Raw genomic sequence first — 24,264 nt, 5'->3', positions numbered from 1 at the left:
CATTAAGGACATTAAAGTCACAAGTGTTTAAAGATTAATCTGAAAATTCGTGTTAAATATTAGCTAATCATTTCGCAATAATCTAATCTGGCTATAAATGAGTTGTACCCCATGTCACCAGTAGAGGGTGGTGTGAGTTCTGCGAAGTAGACGTATCTACTTCCGGTACAGCTGGCTGCACATGTGAGGCACGCGGCAGAAGCACGGACCAAGTTGTAAGATGTTACTTATAACTACATTTTGGGTTGTAGAGCAAGGTTTGTTGCTCAGTGGACCGAAGAAGATTGTCCCGTTCTTGCTTCATCTTTTCTCCGGTGAGTAGCGTGCTATAATGCTAAGCTAACTTTTCGCTAGCTATGCTTATACAATTTATTTTGTTTTCTAGTGTTGATTAGAATTTGTGAGATAATTTACCTTTGAGAAACTTTAAGGATGAGCTATGTAAGGAAAAAAAACAATGTGTAGTCATTCACAAATCAGAAATTATTAGTGGGAACCAAATAATGCTTTAAATGAAGGGTAATCCCACTGCCATGCACATGTAATTAATGCATTCTGTAAATTACTGAAATATTTATTTTTTGATATGAATAATTTGAAACAGATCAGAGTTGTTTATCTGAGGAGAAATAACAAGCCCTGCATACGCAGGCTGTTTTTTTTTTTGGATTGTTTGATGAGAGCCTTGTGCTGTGGATCCAAGCCGCTGCCCCTCTTCAATTAATCATTTGAAGCCAACAAGTAAGTGGCTACATTTGCAGTTCCGCCCTCATCCACTAGGGGCTGGCAGTAGAAGTGAGCAAATTCTCATTGACTCCCATGTTAAAAATGAAAATTTAACAGCAGAAATAAACAAGTTTACAGCATGGTTAAAAAAACCATTCTAGGTTTAATAGATCTAGTTTACAATAATGACAACTGTGGGTGTGTGTGAATGGTTTTTGGAACTCTTCTGTTTAACTGGAATTTAATGCTTAAAAATCTGAATAATAAATGAGCATCCATGTGACTTCAGAGCTCACTCCAGAGAAAGGCCTCACTCAGTCTCACGTTAACAGATGTTCCGCCATTTTGGCTCTCTAAACTTTAGTTTTGTCTGTGTGTTTGTGTTTGTGTTTGTTAATCGTGGGATTATTTGGACAAAAGGGCAAGCTGTGGTTATTGACTGCACTAACAGTACATACAAGCAGTTTCTTTTTCTTTTTTATCGTCGTCGTCTCATCGTCTTCCTCTGCTTATCCGGGTCACGGGGGGCAGCATCCCAACTGGGGAGCTCCAGACCGTCTTCTCCCCGGCCACCTCCACCAGCTCCTCCGGCAGGACCCCAAGGCCTTCCCAAACCAGATTGGAGATGTAACCTCTCCAACGTGTCCTGGGTCGACCCAGGGGCCTCCTGCCAGCAGGACATGCCCGAAACACCTCCCCAGGGAGGCGTCCAGGACGCATCCTGACCAGGAGCGAACTTACCCAGCAAGAGCTGAAGGTCAGAGCTGGATGAAGCTAGGAGGACTACATCATCCGCAAAAAGCAGAGACAAGATTCTTCTGCCACCAAACTTTCTTTTTTATCAGTAAGTAAAATTATATTTCTGTGCTGTCGGATTTTCTCAGTCTAAAAACACTTGCAGTAGACTTACCGCTCAGGAGAAGAGCAAACACAGATTCTGCAGCATTCTGGAGGATTTCCTTTTAACCGCGATCATAAGATGAAAAGGGGAGGAGGGCATTTTTTTTTCAAGGAGGCGAGCGGTTCTGAGCGCCAGCGCGTCATCAGCTGATGAGCGGCTGAGCCAGGTGGAGGTGCAGCTGCCTCACCTGGAGACCAGTGCAGTGCAGCTTAGCCATTAGCCACAGCTGGTTCTATTTAAATGTGGAGCAGAGTTTTCACCTGAAGATGGAGATAGAATTATGGTTTTGGACTGAAATATTACATTTTAACGTAAGTTGCACTAAACTGCCACACTAATGGTTACACATGTTACACATATTAACCAGCTCAGTGGCCTAGTGGTAGAGTGTCCGCCTTGAGACTGGGAGATCAGGGTTCGATTCCTGGTCGGGTCATACCAAAGACTTTGAAAAAAAATGGGACCCAATGCCTCCCTGCTTGACACTCAGCATTAAAGGGGTTGGATTGGGGGGTTAAACCACCAAATGGTTCCCGAGCACGGCTGTGTTTGCAGCTCACCGCTCCCCCAGGGGATGGGTCAAATGCGGAGAACAAATTTCGCACACACATCAGTGTGTGTGACAACTAAGGGGACTTTAATGTGTACAGCACTATTAGACACTCATCTGTACAGGTTATCAGCAAAAATAAGTTAAGTTAGGCGTTACTTGCACTTGAGGTTATGTGCACAACTAAAACACATACTCACCGGGTAGTTAACGAAAATCAGAGCTCTGATAAAACGCTTTTTTCTTCATTTATAAAATCGCCTGGATTACTTCCTTTTTTCAGTAGGAAAATTCAGAGGAGTCAAAAGGTTTCAACAACCTTAAAGATACTGTTCTAAAATAAAATGTTTTATTTTATTTTAATTACCTTAAAATAAAAGACTCAAAGTCTCTTTTTACACTTTATATTTATTTAATCAGGATCGTTGTCAAGTCGACGCCAGAAACAATGAAACACAACTTGAATATCAGATGAACAACAAGGCTTTATTCAACCGGCATTCATACAAGTTATCAATCATGAACGAAACATTTCTCTTACCGTTGCTTATGGGTGGAGAGCTGAACACCCCAGTTAGAAAACGTAATCCATGAACCTCGTCAAATAGAATCCTTCAAACAGCTCTAACAGCTCTGAGCTCTGCTCTGCTCCTTATACATTCCCTGATGTGCGTGCAAAGCTGCACACCTCCACCAAGATTACCTTGATTACATCCTCATGATCACATTATGTTCGGCTCTACCATGATTATCATGATAAGTGTGATTGACAAACAGTAGTGATCAATAACTTGTATAAAGCAATTATACAACAGATGACAAGTTCATTTTTATTACATTCCACTCTTGAACTTTTCATCTAATTTATGTAACATCATGGATCCATCACCATTTCCCCATCAAAACCAACGTCATTTATAACTTACCTTGTAGTTCCACTTTAATTTTCATCGTAGTCTTTGCATTATTACCCAATTTATTTCTCTTCTTAATCGAATAACATACCAACAAATAATAAGATTACACAATGTTAGAATGCTGATTATAATTAATGCTGCAATCATAGGTGGAATTAGCACTTTATTAGCGGTACTCGACATGCCTGTAAATATATCCCACCAATGATGAGCGGAAGCCTGTTCAATCAATGTAGCAACATGTTTTATTTCCCCTTGCGCCACAAGAGTAGACACCATGAGCCTGGAAAGGTTGGACCTATGAGAGTCAATCAATTTTGCCACTTCAGTGGAACCATCCAATGCGCATTTGAATTGTTCCAGTGAGAGTGTCCAAGGGGAGTGTAAAACCTCCCATTGTATCTTAGTCAGCCGACTAGATACAGTGTAATTACTCAACCAATAGGTCACGTTATTCCATTCCCACATATGTATACCCTTGAGACAACCTGAAAAGGGAACTGAAGGTACCTGTGGGGAATTGGTCATTGTAGCCACGCATAAGGTGTTAGGACCCACCTGCCAAAACTGTTCCTCTGGGGGTGTGACCGTCCAATCACAGAGTACGACCCTTGAATCAGTGAAACATGGATTGCTATGTCCTTTTACCAATGGGCAGGCTAAACCCTTATCAGTCTCATCACAGTGTTTTACTTCATATGTTCGATTTGTTTTAACATCCCACCACTCTCCACTAACATGGAGATACCAAAACCCTTTAGTGGTTATCACCGGCAGTATCTGATATCTACACACAGTCATTACTGATGTCATATTATACTGATCCCAGTATCCAGTACACATAGATTTATTACAAATCGTCATTTCTGCATGTAGCTGTAGCCATAATGAACTACTGATGTTCCATAATGTTCGCCATGCATGATAGTTATTACTCATTAACCTATTTCTCTGTGTCTCAGCATGAATAGTCTGCAAGGAACAGACTGTCCAATTACCTATGTGTGACAAATTATGCAATGCATCATAAGTTTCATTCCAAAGCTTTAGATTCCATTTAAATACACTTTTCCACACATCACTTCCTTCTAACTGACTAGATACAGTCGAAGGCATCCATCTTGCAGTCTTGGTGACAGCTTGTGCGGTGTATTCTCCAGTGTTGGACAGCATAGTTCGTGTCACCTCATTGTCTGCTGTGTTAGCCAGACCATACAAAGTTCCAGTTCCTCCTAGCACGGTGTCATACCATGCTCGCCTCCTCCTGTTACAAGGCGGAATAGGAGGGAATTTCACAGTCCATCGCACATATTCGGCTACCCTTATTTGTCCCATTTGTTGACAAGTGTGAACCAGGGGAGCTACAGCTGTCTGCGTAGCTCTAGCTGTGTCGGGCAGCACCCAGAATATGTACAAATAGGCGTATCCTCCTGTGATTACAGTTCCATTCCTGATCCGGAAATCGCGATCAACCTTCATACTCCAATTTGTGCCATTTTGTATGCAAGTACCATTCCCCTGATGGTATGCACAGATGCGCGCTGCAGAATTAAAGGTTACTGTTGATCCTTGAACCAACACCCCCGGGCTGATCACCCTTCCTCGGATTTTAAGACATCCTCTGCACCGGTACATCTTACCGGTAGATGTTAGGTTTCCCAAGTAGCAAGCGTCATTTGCTCTGCATGTGAATGTGCCTTGAGTGCGGTTGGACATACTGCTAACCAATTCCAGATGGCCCATGACCCCTTCTTCCAACACTTGTCCTTCCGTGAGCCCCCAACAGAAATGTGCCCTCAGTGCGATGACAGCGAGGACATGGAGGACGATGACCAAACATCCGACACCACCAGGTCCGCGGAGCCCATCCATCGCCTCGACAAGGGTTCAATCCTTTTGTAGGGGAAGGGGACCCAGTCAACCACCGTCACTCAGACACCCGCCTATGGGATACATACAAAACTGCAGATAGAATGACAAGCATTAATTTTCTCTCCTGTAACATTTGTTTATCGGAATATTAATCCATTTTTCCTCTCCGGGGAACAATACACTTACCACAGCATCTTTTCCCTGTGCAATAATCTCTCCAGCTCTGGGAGGACCATTGAGCTGCTCCACCCACACTTTTGCCCCCGCAGTAAAGTCTGATGATCCAAACCCAGTTTCACCCCTCTGAGTGATAGTGGTAGGTTTAGTAATCTCTTCAACTTTGGACATTACACACCGTTTGATTACTAACTGAGCTATCTTGTCTCCTTTTTCCAGTACCAACGGTTCTTTACCTGTATGCTGACACACCACACCTATTTCCCCTTGATAGTCTGAGTCTATTACCCCAGCTAAAATGGTTAGACCCCTCAAAGCTAAACCACTTCTTGGACACACATGAGCATAAGTTCCTGGTGGACATTGAATTCCCAATCCTGTTTTTACCACTGTCACTTTATTGGTTACTAAAGTGATGCTTTCCAAGATTTTAAGATCTAATCCCACAGAGCCCGCAGTTGCTCTAACAGGGAGTTCTGCCTCAGAAGTTAGTTTCCACATTCGTATAGGAGGGTCAGTAGAAGTTGTTTCCCTTCCTGCCCTGGCAACCATTAGCATCAGTGGAGTAACTCCATCCCCCACGGGTCTGTTATTTAACTGATGTACTGCCCTAGTCAGATTTTCTCTCCATTTGTCCAAAGAATTAGTAACCGATAGTTTCCTTAGTTTCTCTTTCAGTAACCCATTCATTCTCTCAATGAGTCCACTAGCTTTCGGGTGATATGCTACATGATAGATCCATTCTACCGCGTTGTTCTCTGCCCATTCTTTGATCTTATTTCCAGTGAAATGGGTACCATTATCAGTCTGAACCTGCAAAGGTAGTCCATAATAGGTCTCTATTAATGACAGACATTTCAATGTAGCCTCCTGATTGGCGTTATGACACGGATGCACCACCAGTACCCCTGACACTGTATCCACGGCTGTGCATGCATACTTACAGTTTTTACTTTTTGGCAATGGTCCAATGAAATCAATCTGCCAACACTGTCCCGCTTGTTTACCTCGATGTATCTGTCCCTGTATATGTCGAGGGATTCTCTTTTTCTGATGTTGACAAGGTTCACAATCTTCTATGGCAGTTTTAATATCATCAATGATGAGATCTATTCCTCTGTCCCTCGCCCATTTCAATGTTCCCTGCACACCCCAATGTCCAGCAGTAACGTGAGCCCATTTGGCTAATCCAGGACTTGATTGTCTTACAGCCTGAATTTTCACTATCTTATCTACAGTCTGATTATGCAGGGATTCAGGATCATTGTTATTAGTATGAGCATCCACATGTAATACTGACACAGGAATATTTTGGCATTTCTCCCAAATGTCCTTCCATAGGTCAGCTCCCCAAACCTCTTTTGAATGTATCTTCCATTGTGTAGCATGCCAAGTTGGCATCCAAGTTAACATTCCTTGGGCTACTGACCAGGAGTCAGTATAAATACTTACTCCCTGCACCCCAGCCGTCATTATTACCATGTGTACTGCTTTCAACTCCGCCCATTGACTACTCTTTCCTGTCCCTGTGAGTTCCATAACTTGTTGTGTACCAGGGTTAAATGCCCCAGCCTTCCATTTCCTGGTTCCTGCCACATATTGACAGGAACCATCAGTGAACCAGGCTCGCTCCTGCTGCTCTGGGGTGAGTTCGCTCCATCTTACCCCCAGTTTCACAGGAGAATCCTGGATTGGTTTTACCTCAAAAGGCACTTCATCCATTTCTGGAACGTCTGCCACTTGCTCGTGGAGCATTGATACTCCTTTTTCTACAATGTTTCCCTTTATTTTATCAGGATTGCCATGAATTACCGAGGCCTCCGCCCCAGTGTCAACCAATGCCATTACTGTCTGTACTGATTTTTTCCAATAAATCTGTAATTCCACATGTGGTCTGATATCATTTATTGACCATCCTGAGGCACTGGCAACAACCCGAGCTTGACCTTCATCCTATTCATCATCATGTTCCCTTCGGTGCTGTTTTTCCTTTCTACGCTTCACTGCCGCCACCTGATAACACTCATCTGAACTCTCCTCCTCTGAAGATTCCTTGGGAGGGGCGGAAGGTTCAGCAGGCTTCGACGCCACCTCCCTGATCACATTCTGCAACATTCCAACCAATTCTGACACAGACATCCTGTCGTCCTTTTCAGGACAATGTCTGAACTGACAATGGACCTTCAGTCCCATTTGGCTGCATTTCTCCATCAATGCATTAGTGGGCAATCCATCAATCTCCTCAAACGGCACTCCCGCTTGTCGCAGTGCCCTCCACAGATCTGTTCTAGAGGGGCCCATTGCCCCCCCTTTACGACCCCTTGAATGTGGATCAATCCTGGGTTTATTTTCAGTTCTAGCTCCCTCTCTCCTCGTCTCAGACCAATCACCCAGCGTGGTGAGTTCGCCAAGACGATCTTTTATCGCGGCAAAAGTCTGGTCTGCCGCGCCAAACAACAAGCTGGTCACCATGGGTTTATAATGTGGTGGGGCATGTCTGATGAGGTGATCTCTAGTTGCCTTAGAGATGTTACAGTCCACCACTCCAGCTCCCCCGTTTCGAGCCACTTGCTCTCTAATAGTGAGTCTGGTGAGCCGCTGAATGGCATCTCTCACTGTCTGCCATTGCCCTTTAATCTCAGACCAGTCCGCCGTGGTAGGATAGATTACATGACATGCCAGAGCATATGCATCCCCCACATTGAAATCTTCATCAGCTGGCAATGCCCGGACTGTAGCCCGGTATTCAGCATTTATCTGTGCATCAGTACTTAATCCTGAAAATCTCATGGCATCACCGGCATCTATGGCTCTATCACACGCGCCATCCTCCATAAGGCGATTAAGCCAGGAGTCAGTTGGTTCGCCTGGGCGCTGTTTCAGCTTCCCATTCATGTGATTTAACTCATCTTGTGAATAATCCTCTAGCGTTGTTAGCAGCCTAGGGGCGGGTTGTGGCTGCTGTTGTAACATCCTTCTTATATTACCCGCCTCATCGAGTTCCGGCCGTCCCTGATCATCCACCATATCTACCAGTATTGGTGGAATAATTTGCTGTTCTCGCCGACGCCTAGTAATAGGTCTTTGTTCTGACATCTTTATCCCCTGTAATGATGGATACAAGGGCTGAGGTGGTGGGTCAGGTTTAATCGCCCACTCCTCCTCCTCATCATCCCCCCAAAGATCCCCGTTCCATTTCTCTGGGTTCCAATCTTCACCAACATTCTTTACAAACGCCCGGATCTGAGCAGGACCTGCTCTACGAGGTCGCTTCTTTTCCTTCCTTTGCGCTCGAGACACAAAAGTCAGCGTTTTATCCAAAACATTCTGAGCATGCTTTAGCTCTTTCCCCATCACACACACTCTCTGCTCAAACTCTGAGCATGATTTTTCAACTTCTTCAGCATGGATTTTCTCCTGCGCCGCTCGCTCTCTACAACTGCTCAATTCTAACTCCTGTTTTTTCCATGCTTCTGCAAAAAGCCACATCATATCTCTCACTCCTGCCAGCGGCGCTTTTTCTTTAACTTCTATCCGCGTCAAACGGTCCAGCACCACGGCGGGGCTGACCACTCCATTTAACTCTCCCCACGGCCCAGGGCGTCCACCGCGCTGCCTTAACATATCACCAATGGTTCGGAACTCCTCCGTTTCCCAGCCGGGAATCGGCACGGGAATCGGCGTTCCCTCCCCAGAAGCACTCGGCTCCTTTTTGCTTCTCCAAAAACACTTCATTGTTGCTGGAATAGCTTGACTGATCCTGTTCGTGACGCCAAAAATGTTCTAAAATAAAATGTTTTATTTTATTTTAATTACCTTAAAAGACTCAAAGTCTCTTTTTACACTTTATATTTATTTAATCAGGATCGTTGTCAAGTCGACGCCAGAAACAATGAAACACAACTTGAATATCAGATGAACAACAAGGCTTTATTCAACCGGCATTCATACAAGTTATCAATCATGAACGAAACATTTCTCTTACCGTTGCTTATGGGTGGAGAGCTGAACACCCCAGTTAGAAAACGTAATCCATGAACCTCGTCAAATAGAATCCTTCAAACAGCTCTAACAGCTCTGAGCTCTGCTCTGCTCCTTATACATTCCCTGATGTGCGTGCAAAGCTGCACACCTCCACCAAGATTACCTTGATTACATCCTCATGATCACATTATGTTCGGCTCTACCATGATTATCATGATAAGTGTGATTGACAAACAGTAGTGATCAATAACTTGTATAAAGCAATTATACAACAGATGACAAGTTCATTTTTATTACAGATACTAAAATTGAACTGATTAGGGCAAATGATTTAAAAGTAATTGGGATTTAATTTTGTTTAATGTGGTTGTTTAATAAGTGCCGGTTTTGTGTTATCTATTGAAGCAGTGGTTTATTTTTACTTCACCTTCTTTCCGCACTAGCTCATTGGGTGTGGTTTTCTCTTTTACATGTATAAGTTAACGGGACGTTAAGGACGTTAAACAGCCTATACATGTATAGAAATGTAAAATGTCTTCCTCAGACTAGGGCTGAACGATCTATCGTTTTTGGACCAAAATTGCGATTTCAATCTGCACGATCACGTGACCGTCAAAGCTGTGGTTTTAGCAGATTTGACTGATCCAGAATCAGTTGTGGAACTTTTTTTTTTTACATTCAGGGTTTTCCCTCGTGTTATGGCGGCGGCAAAAGCCAGAGTGGGGGAGGGGGGTGAGGTGTACCGTCCAGAGCTGAGCCCAACTCCACAGTTGTCAGAGCTGCATGTTCAGGTTATTTTCTCTGTTTTATGTTCCCACACACAGTGCTGCTAGAGCCGATGATAATGGCACTGTAGGTGAGCCTGTGACAGAGAGAGAGAGAGAGATACTCCTCCCACATCAGCAGGTTCAGGCTGACTGGTTATTTGAGGCAAGATGGCGCCAGCATGTTGGGCATCTCATCTGTCGCTCTTGTGGTTGTTATGGTTTTTTTTGTTACTCGGATGTTTTTTCTACAATATTAGCTCACTTCTTGTGTATAGCCGTGGGGCCCTGCTGCAGCTCCGGCAACCGGCTAATTGTTTGTCACAGCCTTATGATAATGGACAAGACACATCTGCGCTACTCTCGGGAGTCCCCGGATTCTTACTCCAACTGCCAAATCTACCTAAGTGGAGGAAGCGTCGGAGAAGGGGTAAACGGGCTGGATGGCTGGCGAAGCTAAGATCAGCGTTGCTTGACGGACCAGATGTTTTGAGGGAGAATCCTGGTGCGGCTGGGCCCTGTTTGCAGTGGTGGCGTCCGCCAGGTCCGGTGGTTTCCGGGTTGGTGTCGGTAGTTGGCGGCGGTCGGCTGGTCCGCTCCCGACGTCCTTCACGTCCGAGATACGGCGCTCGGTGAGGAGTCGATCGGCGGAATTTACAAGAGGTGATTTACGAGCCATCAGGGTCTCCATTATCGGATGGGAAGGTTCAGGATGTCTCGGCGCCGGACACCATCAGGTTTTCCCTGGTGAATGCCAGGTCTATTATGAACAAAACTTTTATTCTGAAGGAGTTCTTTGAGACTCATGGCCTGGATTACCTATGCATTACGGAATCTTGGTTTCCCAAAGGTGAATCTGCTGCTTTTGTAGAGCTACTACAGGATGACTGTGCTTATTTTAGTGTCCCGAGACCATCAGGACGTGGAGGAGGACTGGCGGTGATTTTTAAGTCAAAGTTCACTTGTAAACAATTGGCTTTGCCAGTTGTGCCTACTAGTTTTGAGCTTTGCATGTTCGAGCTGGGTCATGCGCCCCGACTCATGGTCGCACTCCTGTACCGTCCACCAATATGGTGTCAGGTTTCCGCCAAAACCCGTGCAAGCGTAGCCAAAACCCGTGGACGTGTATTGTCCACATCGCGCGTGGAGGTTAGAACCTCACGAGTGAAAATATACATGGCGAGGAGGTCATTTGTACACTGAGAGGGAGCAAACTGTGTCTGTGAGAGCACAAGGATGTGCGCAAGTGACAAACCTGCGTTCGCGCGTTGGCCAACGAGCACACGGCAGAGGAAAACATGCGCGCGGTAGCCTTTCTGCGCGTGTGGCAGCCTTTCTGCACGCTCGGTGCAGCAGCCTCACTTCGCGTGCGGCAGCCTTTCTGCGCGCTCGGTTTCTGATTCTGCTCGCTCGGCTGTTGGGAGTTTTGGCACTCTGGAGGCGTGGAAGAATTAAAGTGCCAGAAATTGAGCAGTTGAACTTTCAATTTGAGAGCAGAATTTCATATCAAGAGACCAACTTTTTAATTTCAGAATAAGATTTTATATTATTGCTCTCAAAACTTGTAATGCTTGCACTCAAAATGTCTGCTCTCTTTCAAATTCACTCTGTTCTCCTTCAAATCTTTGTTTTTGCACTCAGATTTAACCTTCTTACACTGGTATTGTCTTCTCATGTGACAACTTTTTCTCTGCACGGATCAAAACTCCTCCCACAAGTCTGGCCCCTGCTCTCACGGATCTTGTCTGCTCTCGCTCAAAACTTAGAAGTACAATCTCCTAGCAACCGCTCAGCCAATAGAAAGACTTGTGGGACTGGGCGGGAACAAACTTCTTTGGGGTGCGCTCGTTTTGACGCTCTGTGGATTTTCCTGTGTGGCAGTCGCATCTGCGCACTAACAGCCTGGCTAATACCCGCCCTGATCTGGAGCGGGAGTTTCACCTGCACCAGCAAAATGGACCAGAACCAACAAGACGCTCAAGTAAGTTATTTTTCAAGGCTACTAGCTGCAGTTTATTCCATAAAAATTTGTTATGCTACTTTTTACGACTCCTCGCATTTAATATTGCAACAGGGGCACACAGCTAGGTGGATTAGGGTCCTACATGGAATAAAATGTCCGGTGTTTCATCCAGGAACTGGGATCGAGTTATGAGGTGCTAGATATCTGTCAGGGAAAGATCCAAAAATGTTTTCTAGTGCCGTGTTCCCCAGAGTTGGATAAGTGAATGAAAAAGGATTGTTTTAACCAGCGCAGTAATTCTTATCTGCCAGCAGTCTGTCTGCTTTAGATTAGAATAAACCATGTAAATTAATGGGAGGTCGTAGCATTTTGTGTGCAAAACTGTAAAATTACTAAATTATGATACCAGTTATTCCTGTTGAGCTCAATAATCATGTTGACTGCAAATGAAAAGTAAGAAGTAGCACATTTGCAGGAGCCAATTGAGACAGTAGACAAATTTTCACTTAGGGTGGAATATCCCTTTAAATCAAACTTCAAACATGCACATAAGCAATATACAGAATATTTTAATTACATTTCATGTTAATCATTATTGTTTACTTAACAATGATTGTTGGTCACTGATGTAAAAAATGTCTTTAATAGGTTTCCTGTCCATTGTGTGATAAAGAATTTACTCAGGAGTCTATACAATTGCATGCCAGCTTTTGTGGTGAAGAGGAGGAAGAGAACAAGTGCATGTTTTTACCCATGCACGTTGTACACAATATGTTATGAGAGTTTAATCTTTTTTTTGTTTGTTTCCACATCTGAACAGCATCATACTGGATGTGGATGACTCTTCCAAGCACTTAAGCTGGTTTGAATTTTTAAAAACATTTGTGTTAATGTGTAGGTTTTAAAATAAATAATAATAAACACAATGTTGTTGTCAATAGCTTATCAGACATCCTGAAGTTCCTACAAGAAAGAGTTAACAACACTAAAGCCTTTAACATTAATATGGCAAGGGACGACCTTTACCAGAGAGGTCTGAAACAGCGGGCCAGACAGAAACAGGCTTCCCCCAAAAACCAGCTAAGTGTTTCCTTTATTGGAGAACAAGGCACTGATGAAGGAGCACTACGCCGAGAGTTCCTAACCGGTATGTATTCCTTGCTAATGTCAACATACCAACTTTGAATATAGTTGAAAATGGCAAACTGTCATTTCTTTTTTTTTTCCAATAGAAATGATGCGAGGCCTTGAGTTGAACTTATTTGAAGGAGTTTCATGCAAAGGCAAAAACCCCAAATATAGTATCTCTTACTACCAGGAAAACAGATACAGGTATGTACAGTATGATGCTGCTCTACAGTGTAACTTGGCTTGTTTAGTGTTCAGGATCTGTGGGGAGATCATTGCCACCAGCTTGGTTCAAGGAGGACCAGCACCGAATTTTTTTTCTACTTGGTCCTACCATTTCTTGCGTCATGGACAAATAACAAATGAAGATGTGCCAGAGGCCAATTTTGCACCCGAGCAGATATTGTACCGACACTGGTACGCTGCTGTGTTCGTTCAGGAGTGTGCACGTACAGCATGCACGAGCTTACTATAGAAGCTGCAGTTGCACGTTTGGCCTGAGGGGGCATAAACATCTCAAACTTCTCACGTTCCTTTAACCTTGAAATGCCTCATCCTGCATCACATCTAAATGTGTTTATTGTGTCAGTTCACATTTGGTGCTCTGTGCTAATCTGTTCCTGTAGTCAGCTTTTAAATGGGAGGCGCTGTACCTCAGGAACGCAGAAATAAATAGTGGGAAATAAGGGCTCATAGGGGTGTTTATTACAGTTAACCCTAACCCAGCTAAAACATTCAAAACAAATGGTATGTATCATAAACTCTGAAGTACATCACACTATAATACATGTCATGAAAAGGTAAAAACATACATCAATTCAGTTCAGGCTATTTCTAGTCTTCAAGCCTACGGGTTAGGGTTCCCTGAGGTCCGAGCCAGGAAAAAGGGTGACGGGGCTCGTGGAGTTTGACGAGGTGTTTTAAATGCTGGTGACCTCTGTAGCATAATGGTTTAGGAGCTTTTTAAAACCTCTGTTCCAGAGCGAATTGCATTGTACATAAATGAACCAAAGGTGACATTAGCCAGCGGTTGTGCTGGTGGGAGGGTGTGGTGCACCTGCACATTACAACCGGTTGGAATTGTCATGCCTACGACCGGTTGTCCACCTTCAGGAAACCCTTGTGTTCATCTGGTAACAAGACCTGATTTGAGTTCTTACCTCTTTTACAAGATTTTACTCCTCAAAACGGATAAAGCTGTTCTCATACGAATGACTGAACATCAAGTCGAGTTCATCTAAAGTTCTCACTTGCGCTGTTTTTCTTTGGGGGGGGTTATGGACAGACCCACTTGGTGTCTCCGGACCAGTGACAGGAAGGCTAAGCTCTCCTTTACTTTTAAGTTCTCCGAGTAAAGAATGAAGATGGGACAACTCATGTGGGTGTTTATTACAAAGCTCACAGACATCAGTAGTTGGACTATCTTCAAGGTCCCCCGAAGTGTCAGGTGTTTGGGCATGCTCCTGTCAGCCTGTACATAGACACGAGTTCCACACTCACATTAATGGTAACACATGAAGGTCACTGTGATCTGGACTTCTGCCGAGCCTTCCATTTAAATTGGGTCACAGAACTTTCTGGGAAGGAATTCTGAAGTCTACAACAAAACTGGCTCACACGTAATCTAAAACCAGTGAAAGCTTTCCCGTTAACTCTTGAATTAAAAAGTCTTCATCAAAAACACGTCTCATCGAACATCTGCAGTCCAAAAATAGAGTTCTCATGAGAAGCTTCAACAGAACTAGGAGCTGTTAGACTAAGTTCTACAGAACCCAGGTTATCATCACATCTAAGCAAAACAAAAGAACATTGACACAGAACAACAGAACCCTTTGAAGGTCCAGATGGACCTTGTGGGTTCCTTGTTCTACTGAGGGAGGGAAGACCACCAATCAGCTGGAGGACTACAGTCCTGTCGTCCTCAAGTTTCAGTTGGACGACTTCTCACCTGGAACACAAAACCATCACAGTGATTCCTCCTCCTGACCAAGACACACGGAGATTTATATTGTATAGTGAAATAGTTTGTTTGTGAGCCCAGTATTGATGCGTGAATAATGTTTGTTTTTTTTTTGGATGATGTTATGACCCCAGGAAGAATAGCAACTGTGTACACACACACACACACACACACACACACACACACACCTCATCCGGCCTACATACTTTGTTTATTAATCACTCAGCTGATATTTATTGTTCTTCCTTCAAGAGGTCAAAGGTCACAAAGCAGCAGAGGAATGGCATTTGGAACTAACGGATTCCAATTTTATTTTTATTAAAAAATATTAGTTTTTGTTTTCTTTTTTTCATTGATCCCCCCCAGAGCAACAACCCTTTAATTTAACGTCCCATAGCCATCATCACACACTGACCCATCCCTGGGGAGAACTAATTGCTGGTTTAGTAAGGCCTCATCAAATATTCCCATGTTCGGGTAAAGCTAGGTTCCTTCTCCGGTTGTAATAAATTCATGTTAAGGTCAAGGTCATGTCTTCTCCATCCCCAGTGAGTCGTGGAGGATGGCTGCTTATACTGAGCCAGGATCCTCTGGAGGTTTCTTCCTGTTAAAAGGGAGTTTTCCTCTCCACTGTCGCTGCATGCTTGCTTAGTATGAGGACTGCTGTAAAGACTCTGACACTAGTCAGTGACTCGATGCAACCTGCTGGGTTCTTTATATAGGAAACTTTTTACCGACCTGAACTGTATTGTAATTAGTGATGCACCGATATGAAATTTTGGGCAGATGCCGATATCTGATATTAATATCACTGTTACGGCTGATAACCGATATTTGCAGATACCGATACTCACATTAATACTTCTAAAATCAGCAAAATGAAAATTATCAAAGCTAAATTTACATTATGTACACACACCTTACACATTTACGCTTCTGAGGTGATTACATTCACTGTTTACATGACTAAACAAATACACATCACCCCCTCACCCTCTGAAACAGGTGAACAAATGGAGACAAGAAGGTAAAAATATTGGTTGTTAATATCGGCCCGGTTCGGACCGATACCGATATGTTAAAATGACTAACATCGGCCGATACCGATATTGATGCAGATTGTCCATCCCTAATTGGAATGTTTGCTTTGTGAAGTGGAAATTAGTTTTCTCCGCAGCTTCTCACCCTGTCTCTAAGGGAGACAGGGTGAGAAGCTCAGTCATCCAAGAGGGACTCGGAGTAGACTCGCTGCTCCTCCACATCGAGAGGAGTCAGTTGAGGTGGCTCGGGCATCTAGTTAGGATGCCTCCTGGACTCCTCCCTAGTGAGGTTTTTTGGGCACATCCAACCAGGAGATCTAAAGGGAGACCCAGGACACGCTGAAGGGACTATGTCTCACGGCTGGAGGAGCTGGCCCAAGTGGCTGGTGAGAGGGCAGTCTGCGCCTCTCTGCTTAGGCTGCTGCCCCCGCGACCCGACTCTGGATAAGTGGAGGAGAATGGATGGACTCTGTGAAGTGCTTTGAGATGACTCTTGTCATGATTTGGGGTTATAGAAGTAAACTTGGTGCTAGAGTCACCTTTAGGTCATTTTAGGGTTAAGTTGAACTGTGCACATTGCATTTTGAACCGACTCACCTCGAGTCTTCTTGGTTTTGTGGGAGCAGGGCTTGGACACCTTGATGGTGGTCTGACACTCGGCGTTGAACAGAGCTCGTTTGAGAGTGCCTGACCGAGTTTTGGTGTTGGTGGCGGTGTCACATGGACCCCACGGACCAAACCTGTACTTACAGTCACCTGAAAAAAACCCCAAAACATGGTTGATTTAAAAGATGTAAATGTATCCTTTAAAACGCAGCTCTAACACATTTATTAAGCTGGTGTCTATGAACTCCTGTTCATCCTCTTGCTGGTGTTGCTGTCATTTCTGTAGTTTTTCAGTGTGACGTAGATCTGTCAGGCTTTTCTAATCCTAGAGTTTCACCGTCTGTTTTCTATCAGAAGCTACTGCAGGAGATAGGCGTAGGAGACTATCTTCTATCAGAAGCTACTGCAGGAGATAGATGTAGGAGACTATTTTCATGTTCAACCTACATGAAAAACTCAGTGACTGATCAGAGTTAAAAATAACTATGATTACACATTTCTCTGTGATCCTCACTATTAATAACTTAGTTGTTTTACCTTAAAAACTTTACTTTTATTTAGGGTTTTGGCTTTATTACATGAATGACAAACAGTTATCAGCGCCCACTTCAGGTTGTCAGTGTTATTATTGTCTAGGTCAGTACTGGTTAGTGTTCGAGGAGTCTTACTGATGTCCTTCTTCCAGTTGCAGGGGATCCTGCAGTGGATCTTCTCGACCTGGTCCCTGCAGATGGTCTCTCTCAGGCCGTCTCCACAGTCTCCGTGATCCGGGACACATTTTCCAAATCGGGTTTCAGCAGCAGGGCACTCAGAGTTTTGAGATTTCTCGTGCTTACCTGCTGTAGAGCAGAGATACACTCATCTGTCGGTTTGACTAGACCGTAACCAGCGTCCTCTACATGTCCAGAATCCTCCTGCTTAATAATCACCACACCTGTCCCAGAAATGTGCTCAGGTGTTTCTGAATTATACCCCGCCTCCTACACACCCACTTTCTTCTATAAATGGACATGCTATTATTATTATTATTGTTCATGTTAGGCAAAAATCAGACCGTCAGCTAATTCCTGCTAATGCAGGAGAGACAGTAGGTGTACTGATAAAAACTGCGTGGGAGCTGATCAAGGTGTTATTGAATAACTTAAAGGAAGTAATCAGAACAAACAACATTAAAAGACAGATCAAGAAGAAAAACAATCACTGGCCAAATTCCAAGTCATAGAAGTGACTCTTCTTGGCAACTTGGAGCAGGTGAGGGATGGTGCCTGTCGGTGTGGGGGTAGCAGCACAAAGACCTGCTCCCCTCATGATTATTATGAGTATGTGGAGTAACAGGAGCCCAGCAGACTGTAGGAGACTATTTTCATGTTCAGCCTGCATGAAAAACCTGATTATGATCAGAAATAATCATTAAAACTGGGTTTCTCAGTGTTCCACACCTTTAATGAAACCTGAGTGCAGCAGCTGCAGGTGGATGACCAGTTCCAGTGGATCGGCTGATCCAACAACAGGCTTCGACTGCAGTAGGGAATCTAAACCAGCCAGTCACGGGCCAGGAAACCTTCATGGTCTCCAAAAACTCCCCATCTGGATCCTGCTATTGGCATGATCTTCAAAGAGAGCCACAGCTTCCATGGTCAAGCATCATGAACGTGTCTACCTTTGATACGTGTATTCCTATAATGCTGCTGTTGTGTCCTTGGGCAAGACACTAAACCCCCCTTACCTGCTGGTGGTGGTCGGAGGGACCGGTGGTGCCAGTGTTCGGCAGACTTGCCTCTGTCAGTGAGCCCCAGGGGCAGCTGTGGCTACATCGTAGCTCATCCCCACCAGGGTGTGAATGTGTGAATAACTGATTGTGTTGTGAAGCACCTTGGGGGATTTTAGAACCCTACGGTGCTAGTGCAGGCCTAATTTACTCCAGGTGTGTGAGCCATGGTGAGGTCTCTATGGCTGAAATCACTACAACCGCTATGAAGACGTAGGTATGAACAACTGATGTTCATTCAGATGATCACAGCTGAACCCAAGTTCTGATCTGATTCAGCAGTGAGGATCTCACCTTTGTGATGTTTAGTTCTCTTGCTGGCATCAGCAGTGAGAACCAGAAACAGAACCAGTGTGATGGCGATCAAACGTCCCATCCTGCAAAGACACACATACAGAAACATCAGGTAAATGGAAAATAGCCTGTATTTGTATAGCACCTTCGCCCAGCAGGCAAGGTGGGTTAAGTATCTTGCCCAAGGACACTACAGCAGCATCCTCTGGTCAGAGCTGTGGCTGTGGGTGTGTGTGTGTGTGGGGGTGTGGGTGTGACTTTGTTTACCTCATTATCGAAGACGCCACGGGAAAGTATTAAACTCTGCCCACAGGCGCTGAGATTTCCGCATTCCTGAGGAGTCTATCGGATTTATATGTGAATGCTATACTGCCCGTTAGAGACCGAACTCACGCCTTCCAGCCCCACCTGCCCCCGACCATGCTGATGCTAATGTGTAGTGTCCCTGAGGCAGGACACGTGTGAGTAAACTTTATTTGTGTGGCGTCTTTCACAGACAAAAATCATAACGTTCTTTTCAAAGACAGTTGCATAAGTAATGGTTTAAAGACAACAAAACAAAAGAAAAAAGGTCAATGAAAAAGGGTCTTTAACTGTTTTCTTTTTAAATAAGGATGTTCATTATAAAAGTCAAGGAGAAACAGCCTGGAAAAAGGATTAATCATTTATCGAATGCTCCTAAAAACTATTTCCATCCTTCCTTCCATCCAAGCCTCCTCCTCAATGAATTCATAAAGGACGCACAACTGGAACTTTTCTGTCTTGTAGAAACTACAGGAAAAATGCTATCTGAATCAAACTACCCCACCTGGATTTTCTTACTTGGATAAACCCAGTACTACTGGCAGAGGGGAAGGTATTGCTGCTATCTACTGGCAAACCCTTAAACCTCAGGCGTGTTCCATTCCTGATGTTCTCTCCTTTGAACATCTGACATTCAAACTCCTTGGATCCATCCCCCGGTCATCTCTATAATATACCATCCCCCAAAACCTGTTTTGTCTTTTCTCTCAGACATTGCTGAATTTTTCACTCAGCTTTGCTCAGTCTCTTCAGCAATACTGCCCCTAGGAGATTTTAACAATCACATTGACTCCCCCAACTGTAAATTAACTACTGACTTCATGGATGTAGCTACAACTTCATTCAACATGCGGACTTTCCCAATCACACCCATGGACATATTCTGGACCTGGTTTGCTCTACAGGTCTGGATGTTGGAACTCTGTCCCACCCTCACCTCAGTGTCTCTGATCATCTGGCAATAACTTTAAACATGAAATTTCCTGGTCATGCACCCAAATTATCCAGAAAAATGTCCTTCAACCTCAAGTCTCTGTCCCAACACCCTCTTTACACACTTTTCCAGTGCCATCTCTGAAACTCCCCTACGGGATGAACCATTTATGACCCATTTGCCATATACAACAATGTCCTTTCAATCAGCTTCAATGTATTGGCTCCCATTGTAACAAAAACAGTGTCCTTCAAACGATCTGCCCCATGGTACACCCCTGAACTTCACAACCTGAAGTAAATGGCATAGACAACTGGAAGGTCTGTACAAAAAAACGACTTACAGGACCGATCTCCCTATGCCCATCCAAAATGAATTTGCTACACTATCCCTGATGACAGACCTTGAGCTTAATAAGCACTTTTCAAAAATCAATCTCACCACATGCCCCTTGGACCCTATCCCATCACCATTAGTAAAATTCAAGTCAAATTTATTTCTAAAGAGCCAAATCACGACAAGAGTGGTCTCAAGGACCTTCACGCAGTAAACGTTCCAATACAGGTCAGGTCATTAAGCCAATCAGTAAAACGTTTCCTATATAAGGAACCCAGCAGGTTGCATCAAGACTTTACAGCAATCCTCATAGAGGAAAACTCCCTTTTAACAGGAAGAAACCTCCAGAGGAGCCTGGCTCAGTATAAGCAGCCATCCACCATGACTCACTGGGGATGGAGAAGACAAGAGCACACACACACACACACACACACACACACACACACACACACACACACACACACACACACACACACACACACACACACACACACACACACACACACACACACACACACACACACATACATACATACATACATACATACATACATACATACATACATACATACATATATATATATATATATATATATATATATATATATATATATATATATATATATATATATATATATATATATATATATATATATATATACATACATACATACATACATACATACATACATGTACACAGACACACACCATATATGCCAAGTAGTAATTCTAAAATCAAGTCTTTCATGCCTCAGTCCACTTATCCTGGAAATTATTAACTCGCTGACCGCTGAAACTGTCCCTTCAGCATTCAAACTATCTCCCATTAAACCAATATCCAAAAAAACCCTGTCTGAATCACGATGACCCTGAAAACTTTCGCCCCATTAGTAACCCCCCTTTCAATGCCAAAATCCTTGAGCGTTCAGTAGCATCTCAGCTAACCCATTATCTCCATTCCAATGAGCTCGTTGAGACCTTTAAATCAGGTTAACGTTCTCACTAACGGCCCTGATCAAAGTGACCAGTGATCTGTTGGCTTCGGGATCTCTTTCAATACTCCTTCTCCTCGACCAAAGCACTGCAATTGATACAATCGATCACTTCGTCCTCCTACGCCATTTGCAGTTTCACATTAGCATTACTGGTTTAGCGCTATCCTGGCTCACATCATACCTCACCAATAGATCTCAATACATTTCCATAAACAACTGCAGTTCCAAGATCACCCCAGTTACACATGGTGTTCCTCAAGGTTCGGTTCTTGGTCCTCTCCTTTTCATCATCTACATGTTACCCATTGGGAATATCACTCGTCAACATGGACTTCAGTTTCACTGTTACACTGATGACATTCAACTTTTCCTATCTACAACTGCCATTACTCCAACCACAGTCTCTGTCGTAACAAACTGCCTTAATGACATAAAGTGCTGGCTGTCTAACAGTTTCCTAAAACCGAACTGCAATTACACAGAACTGCTTATTACCGGACCAAAAGCACTTCTACCTTCCAGTAAGGAGTTCTCGTAGCCTGGCAAGCCAGACTAAATAAATGTATTATTTAGTCTGGCCACGCTCCATTGACTGCTCTCGGTTGTGGGGCGGGTTCTACCGTTGTCTTTCAAATGATCTCCGCATTCCACTGGACAATGAATGTGACTTACTCTTGTTTCACTCTGTTGCATCATCCCACCCACCAGGCATATAGAGTGCCCTGATTGGCCCACAAAGCGGATAAAGCTCTGTGATTTGTTCACTAAGCAGATAGAGCACTATGATTGGCCCACCATTATGGACCAATCACAGCTCTTTATGTGTTTTGAAACCCCTCTAGAGAGCTGTGATTGGCTAGCCAGAGTCCTGGTAGGAGCTGCGGAGGTTCCAATGGAGCATGCCTAGACCAAAATTTGCAAAGCAAGAATTTGGTCTAGTTCACTAGGCTAGAGTTCTCGCTCAATATTGGACATATTGTCCCTCCATCTCCTCAAATTAGAAACCTCTGTGTCACCTTTGACCCTGGCCTTTCCTTAAACCTCACATCCACAATTTCACCAATGTAATATTGTCCGCCTTCGCCCTGTTCTATCTTTCAAGGCTGCAGAAACACTCATCCATGCCTTCATCTCATCCAGAATTGACTATTGTAATAGTCTACTGTATGTGATATGCTAGGGTCAAAGGTGTCTCACTCGTATACACCTACAGAAACTTCAATATGTTCAAAACTCAGCTGCCAAGCTTCTTTCACACACCTGTAGTAGGGAACACATAACCCCGGTTTTAAAAGATCTTCACTGGCTTCCGGTTCAACAACGTATTCAGTTCAAGATATTACTTATCACCTACAAAGCTCTTAATAACCTTGCCCCATCATATCTCTCTGACCTTCTTTATCATTACTACCCTTCCCATCATCTCAGATCCAACCTGCTCTCACAGGTAGCCACATCAAAGCACCATCGGAGACAGTTTTTTTCCATTGATGCCCCAACCTTATGGAATTCTCTCCCACAACACATCTGTGATGTGGACTTACAGCAAATATTCTATAAAGCACTAAAAACTCACCTGTTACACCAAGTATTCAAATCACATTAACCTATTCTCTTTGCATTTATTAGTCTTGTCTAATGTCTCTTAGTTGTACAGCGTCTTTGTGTTATTGTGAAAAGTGCTTTATAGAACTTATGTATAATTATTATTATCCATCTATCCATGCATGCATCCATCCTTCCATCCCCATCCATCGACTGGAGACAGCTCAGTAGCTCAGGAGGTAGAGCAGACTGTCCAGTAATCAGAAGGTTGCGGGTTCTGTCCCGGTTTTGACCAGAGAATGCTGTTGTTGTGTCCTTGGGCAAGACACTTAACCCACTTAGCCTGCTGGTGGTGGTCTGAGGGACCGGTGGCGCCAGTGTTTGACAGACCTCTCCTCTGTCGGTGCGCCCCAGGGCAGCTGTGGCTACATCGTAGCTCAGCACCATCAGGGTGTGAATGTGTGAATAACTGATTTTGGGTGGTTGTAGAACCCTAGAAGTTGTTGTACAAATACAGGCCGTTGACCTGATGTTTCTGTATGTTTGTGTCTTTGCAGGATGGGACGTTTGCTCGCCATCACACTGGTTCTGTTTCTGGTTCTGACTGCTGATGCCAGCAAGAGAACTAAACATCACAAAGGTGAGATTAGGGCTGGGCAATAGGTCGAAAATTTATCGTTATCGAGGTGAAATCCTCAAAATATTGTGATATTGGTTTTAGGCCATATCGCCCAGCCCTAGGTAAGATCCTCACTGTTGAATCAGATCAGAACTTGGGTCTAATCAGGACTTGGGTTCAGCTGTGATCATCTGAATGAACATCAGTTGTACATACCTACGTCTTCAAATCAGTTGTAGCGCATTAATAACTCAAGCTACCTCAGCTTGCTCTTCCCAAATGTGGAGGTGCAGCGGGTCTACTCTGAGCCCCTCCTAGACGACCAAGCTTCCTACCCGATCTCTAAGAGAGCCCAGCCACACTGCAGAGAAAATTCCTTTTGGCTGCTTGTATCCGCAATCTTGTTCTTTGGGTCACTACCCAAAGCTCGTGACCATAGGTGAGGGTAGGAACGTAGATTGACCGGTAAATCGAGAGCTTCAGATTCCAGCTCAGCTCTCTCTTCAGCACGACAGAGCGGTACAACGCCCACATCAATGCAGATACAGCACCGATCTGCTTATCGATCTCATGCTCGTCAGAATCCAACTACTACCATGGTCAAGACCAGAGAGATGTCAAAAGACACCAGAGACAAAAAGTGGAACTCCACAAGGCTGGAAAGGTCTACAGGGCAATTGCCAAGCAGCTTGGTAACAATAGATCAACAGTTGGAGTAACTGTTGGACGACTTTCAGTCTCCCTCGGACGGGGACTCCATGCAAGATCTCACCTGGTGGGGTATCACTGGTGTTGAAAAAGGTGAGGAATCAGCCCAGAACTACACAGGAGGAGCTGGTCAATGAAATGAAGAGAGGGGAGACCACAGGTTCAAAGTTCGTT

At 44.1% G+C, this 24,264-nt stretch overlaps 1 protein-coding gene across 2 annotated transcripts in view; it reads right to left on the bottom strand.

The window, feature by feature from the left end:
* Positions 1–14,731: 14,731 nt before the first annotated feature.
* The window catches only part of mdkb (midkine b), an 11,249-nt gene continuing 1,716 nt past the window's right edge, over positions 14,732–24,264 (bottom strand). The window contains exons 2-5 of one of the 2 annotated variants that reach the window (XM_070550482.1): positions 18,651–18,733; positions 17,257–17,427; positions 16,580–16,738; positions 14,732–14,930 (exon numbers count right to left, since the gene is read on the bottom strand). In XM_070550482.1, coding sequence (XP_070406583.1) covers positions 14,911–14,930; positions 16,580–16,738; positions 17,257–17,427; positions 18,651–18,733 — 433 coding nt within the window. In that variant the 3' untranslated portion in view covers positions 14,732–14,910. The remainder of the gene's footprint in view (positions 14,931–16,579; positions 16,739–17,256; positions 17,428–18,650; positions 18,734–24,264) is intronic. The other variant, XM_070550483.1, reaches the window with a different exon arrangement.

The sequence above is a fragment of the Nothobranchius furzeri genome, chromosome 4 (assembly GCF_043380555.1).
Source record: "Nothobranchius furzeri strain GRZ-AD chromosome 4, NfurGRZ-RIMD1, whole genome shotgun sequence".
Classification (NCBI taxonomy): Eukaryota; Metazoa; Chordata; class Actinopteri; order Cyprinodontiformes; family Nothobranchiidae; genus Nothobranchius; species Nothobranchius furzeri.
Note: the sequence above shows the minus strand (reverse complement) of the source record. Positions and strands in the feature narration are given on the sequence as shown.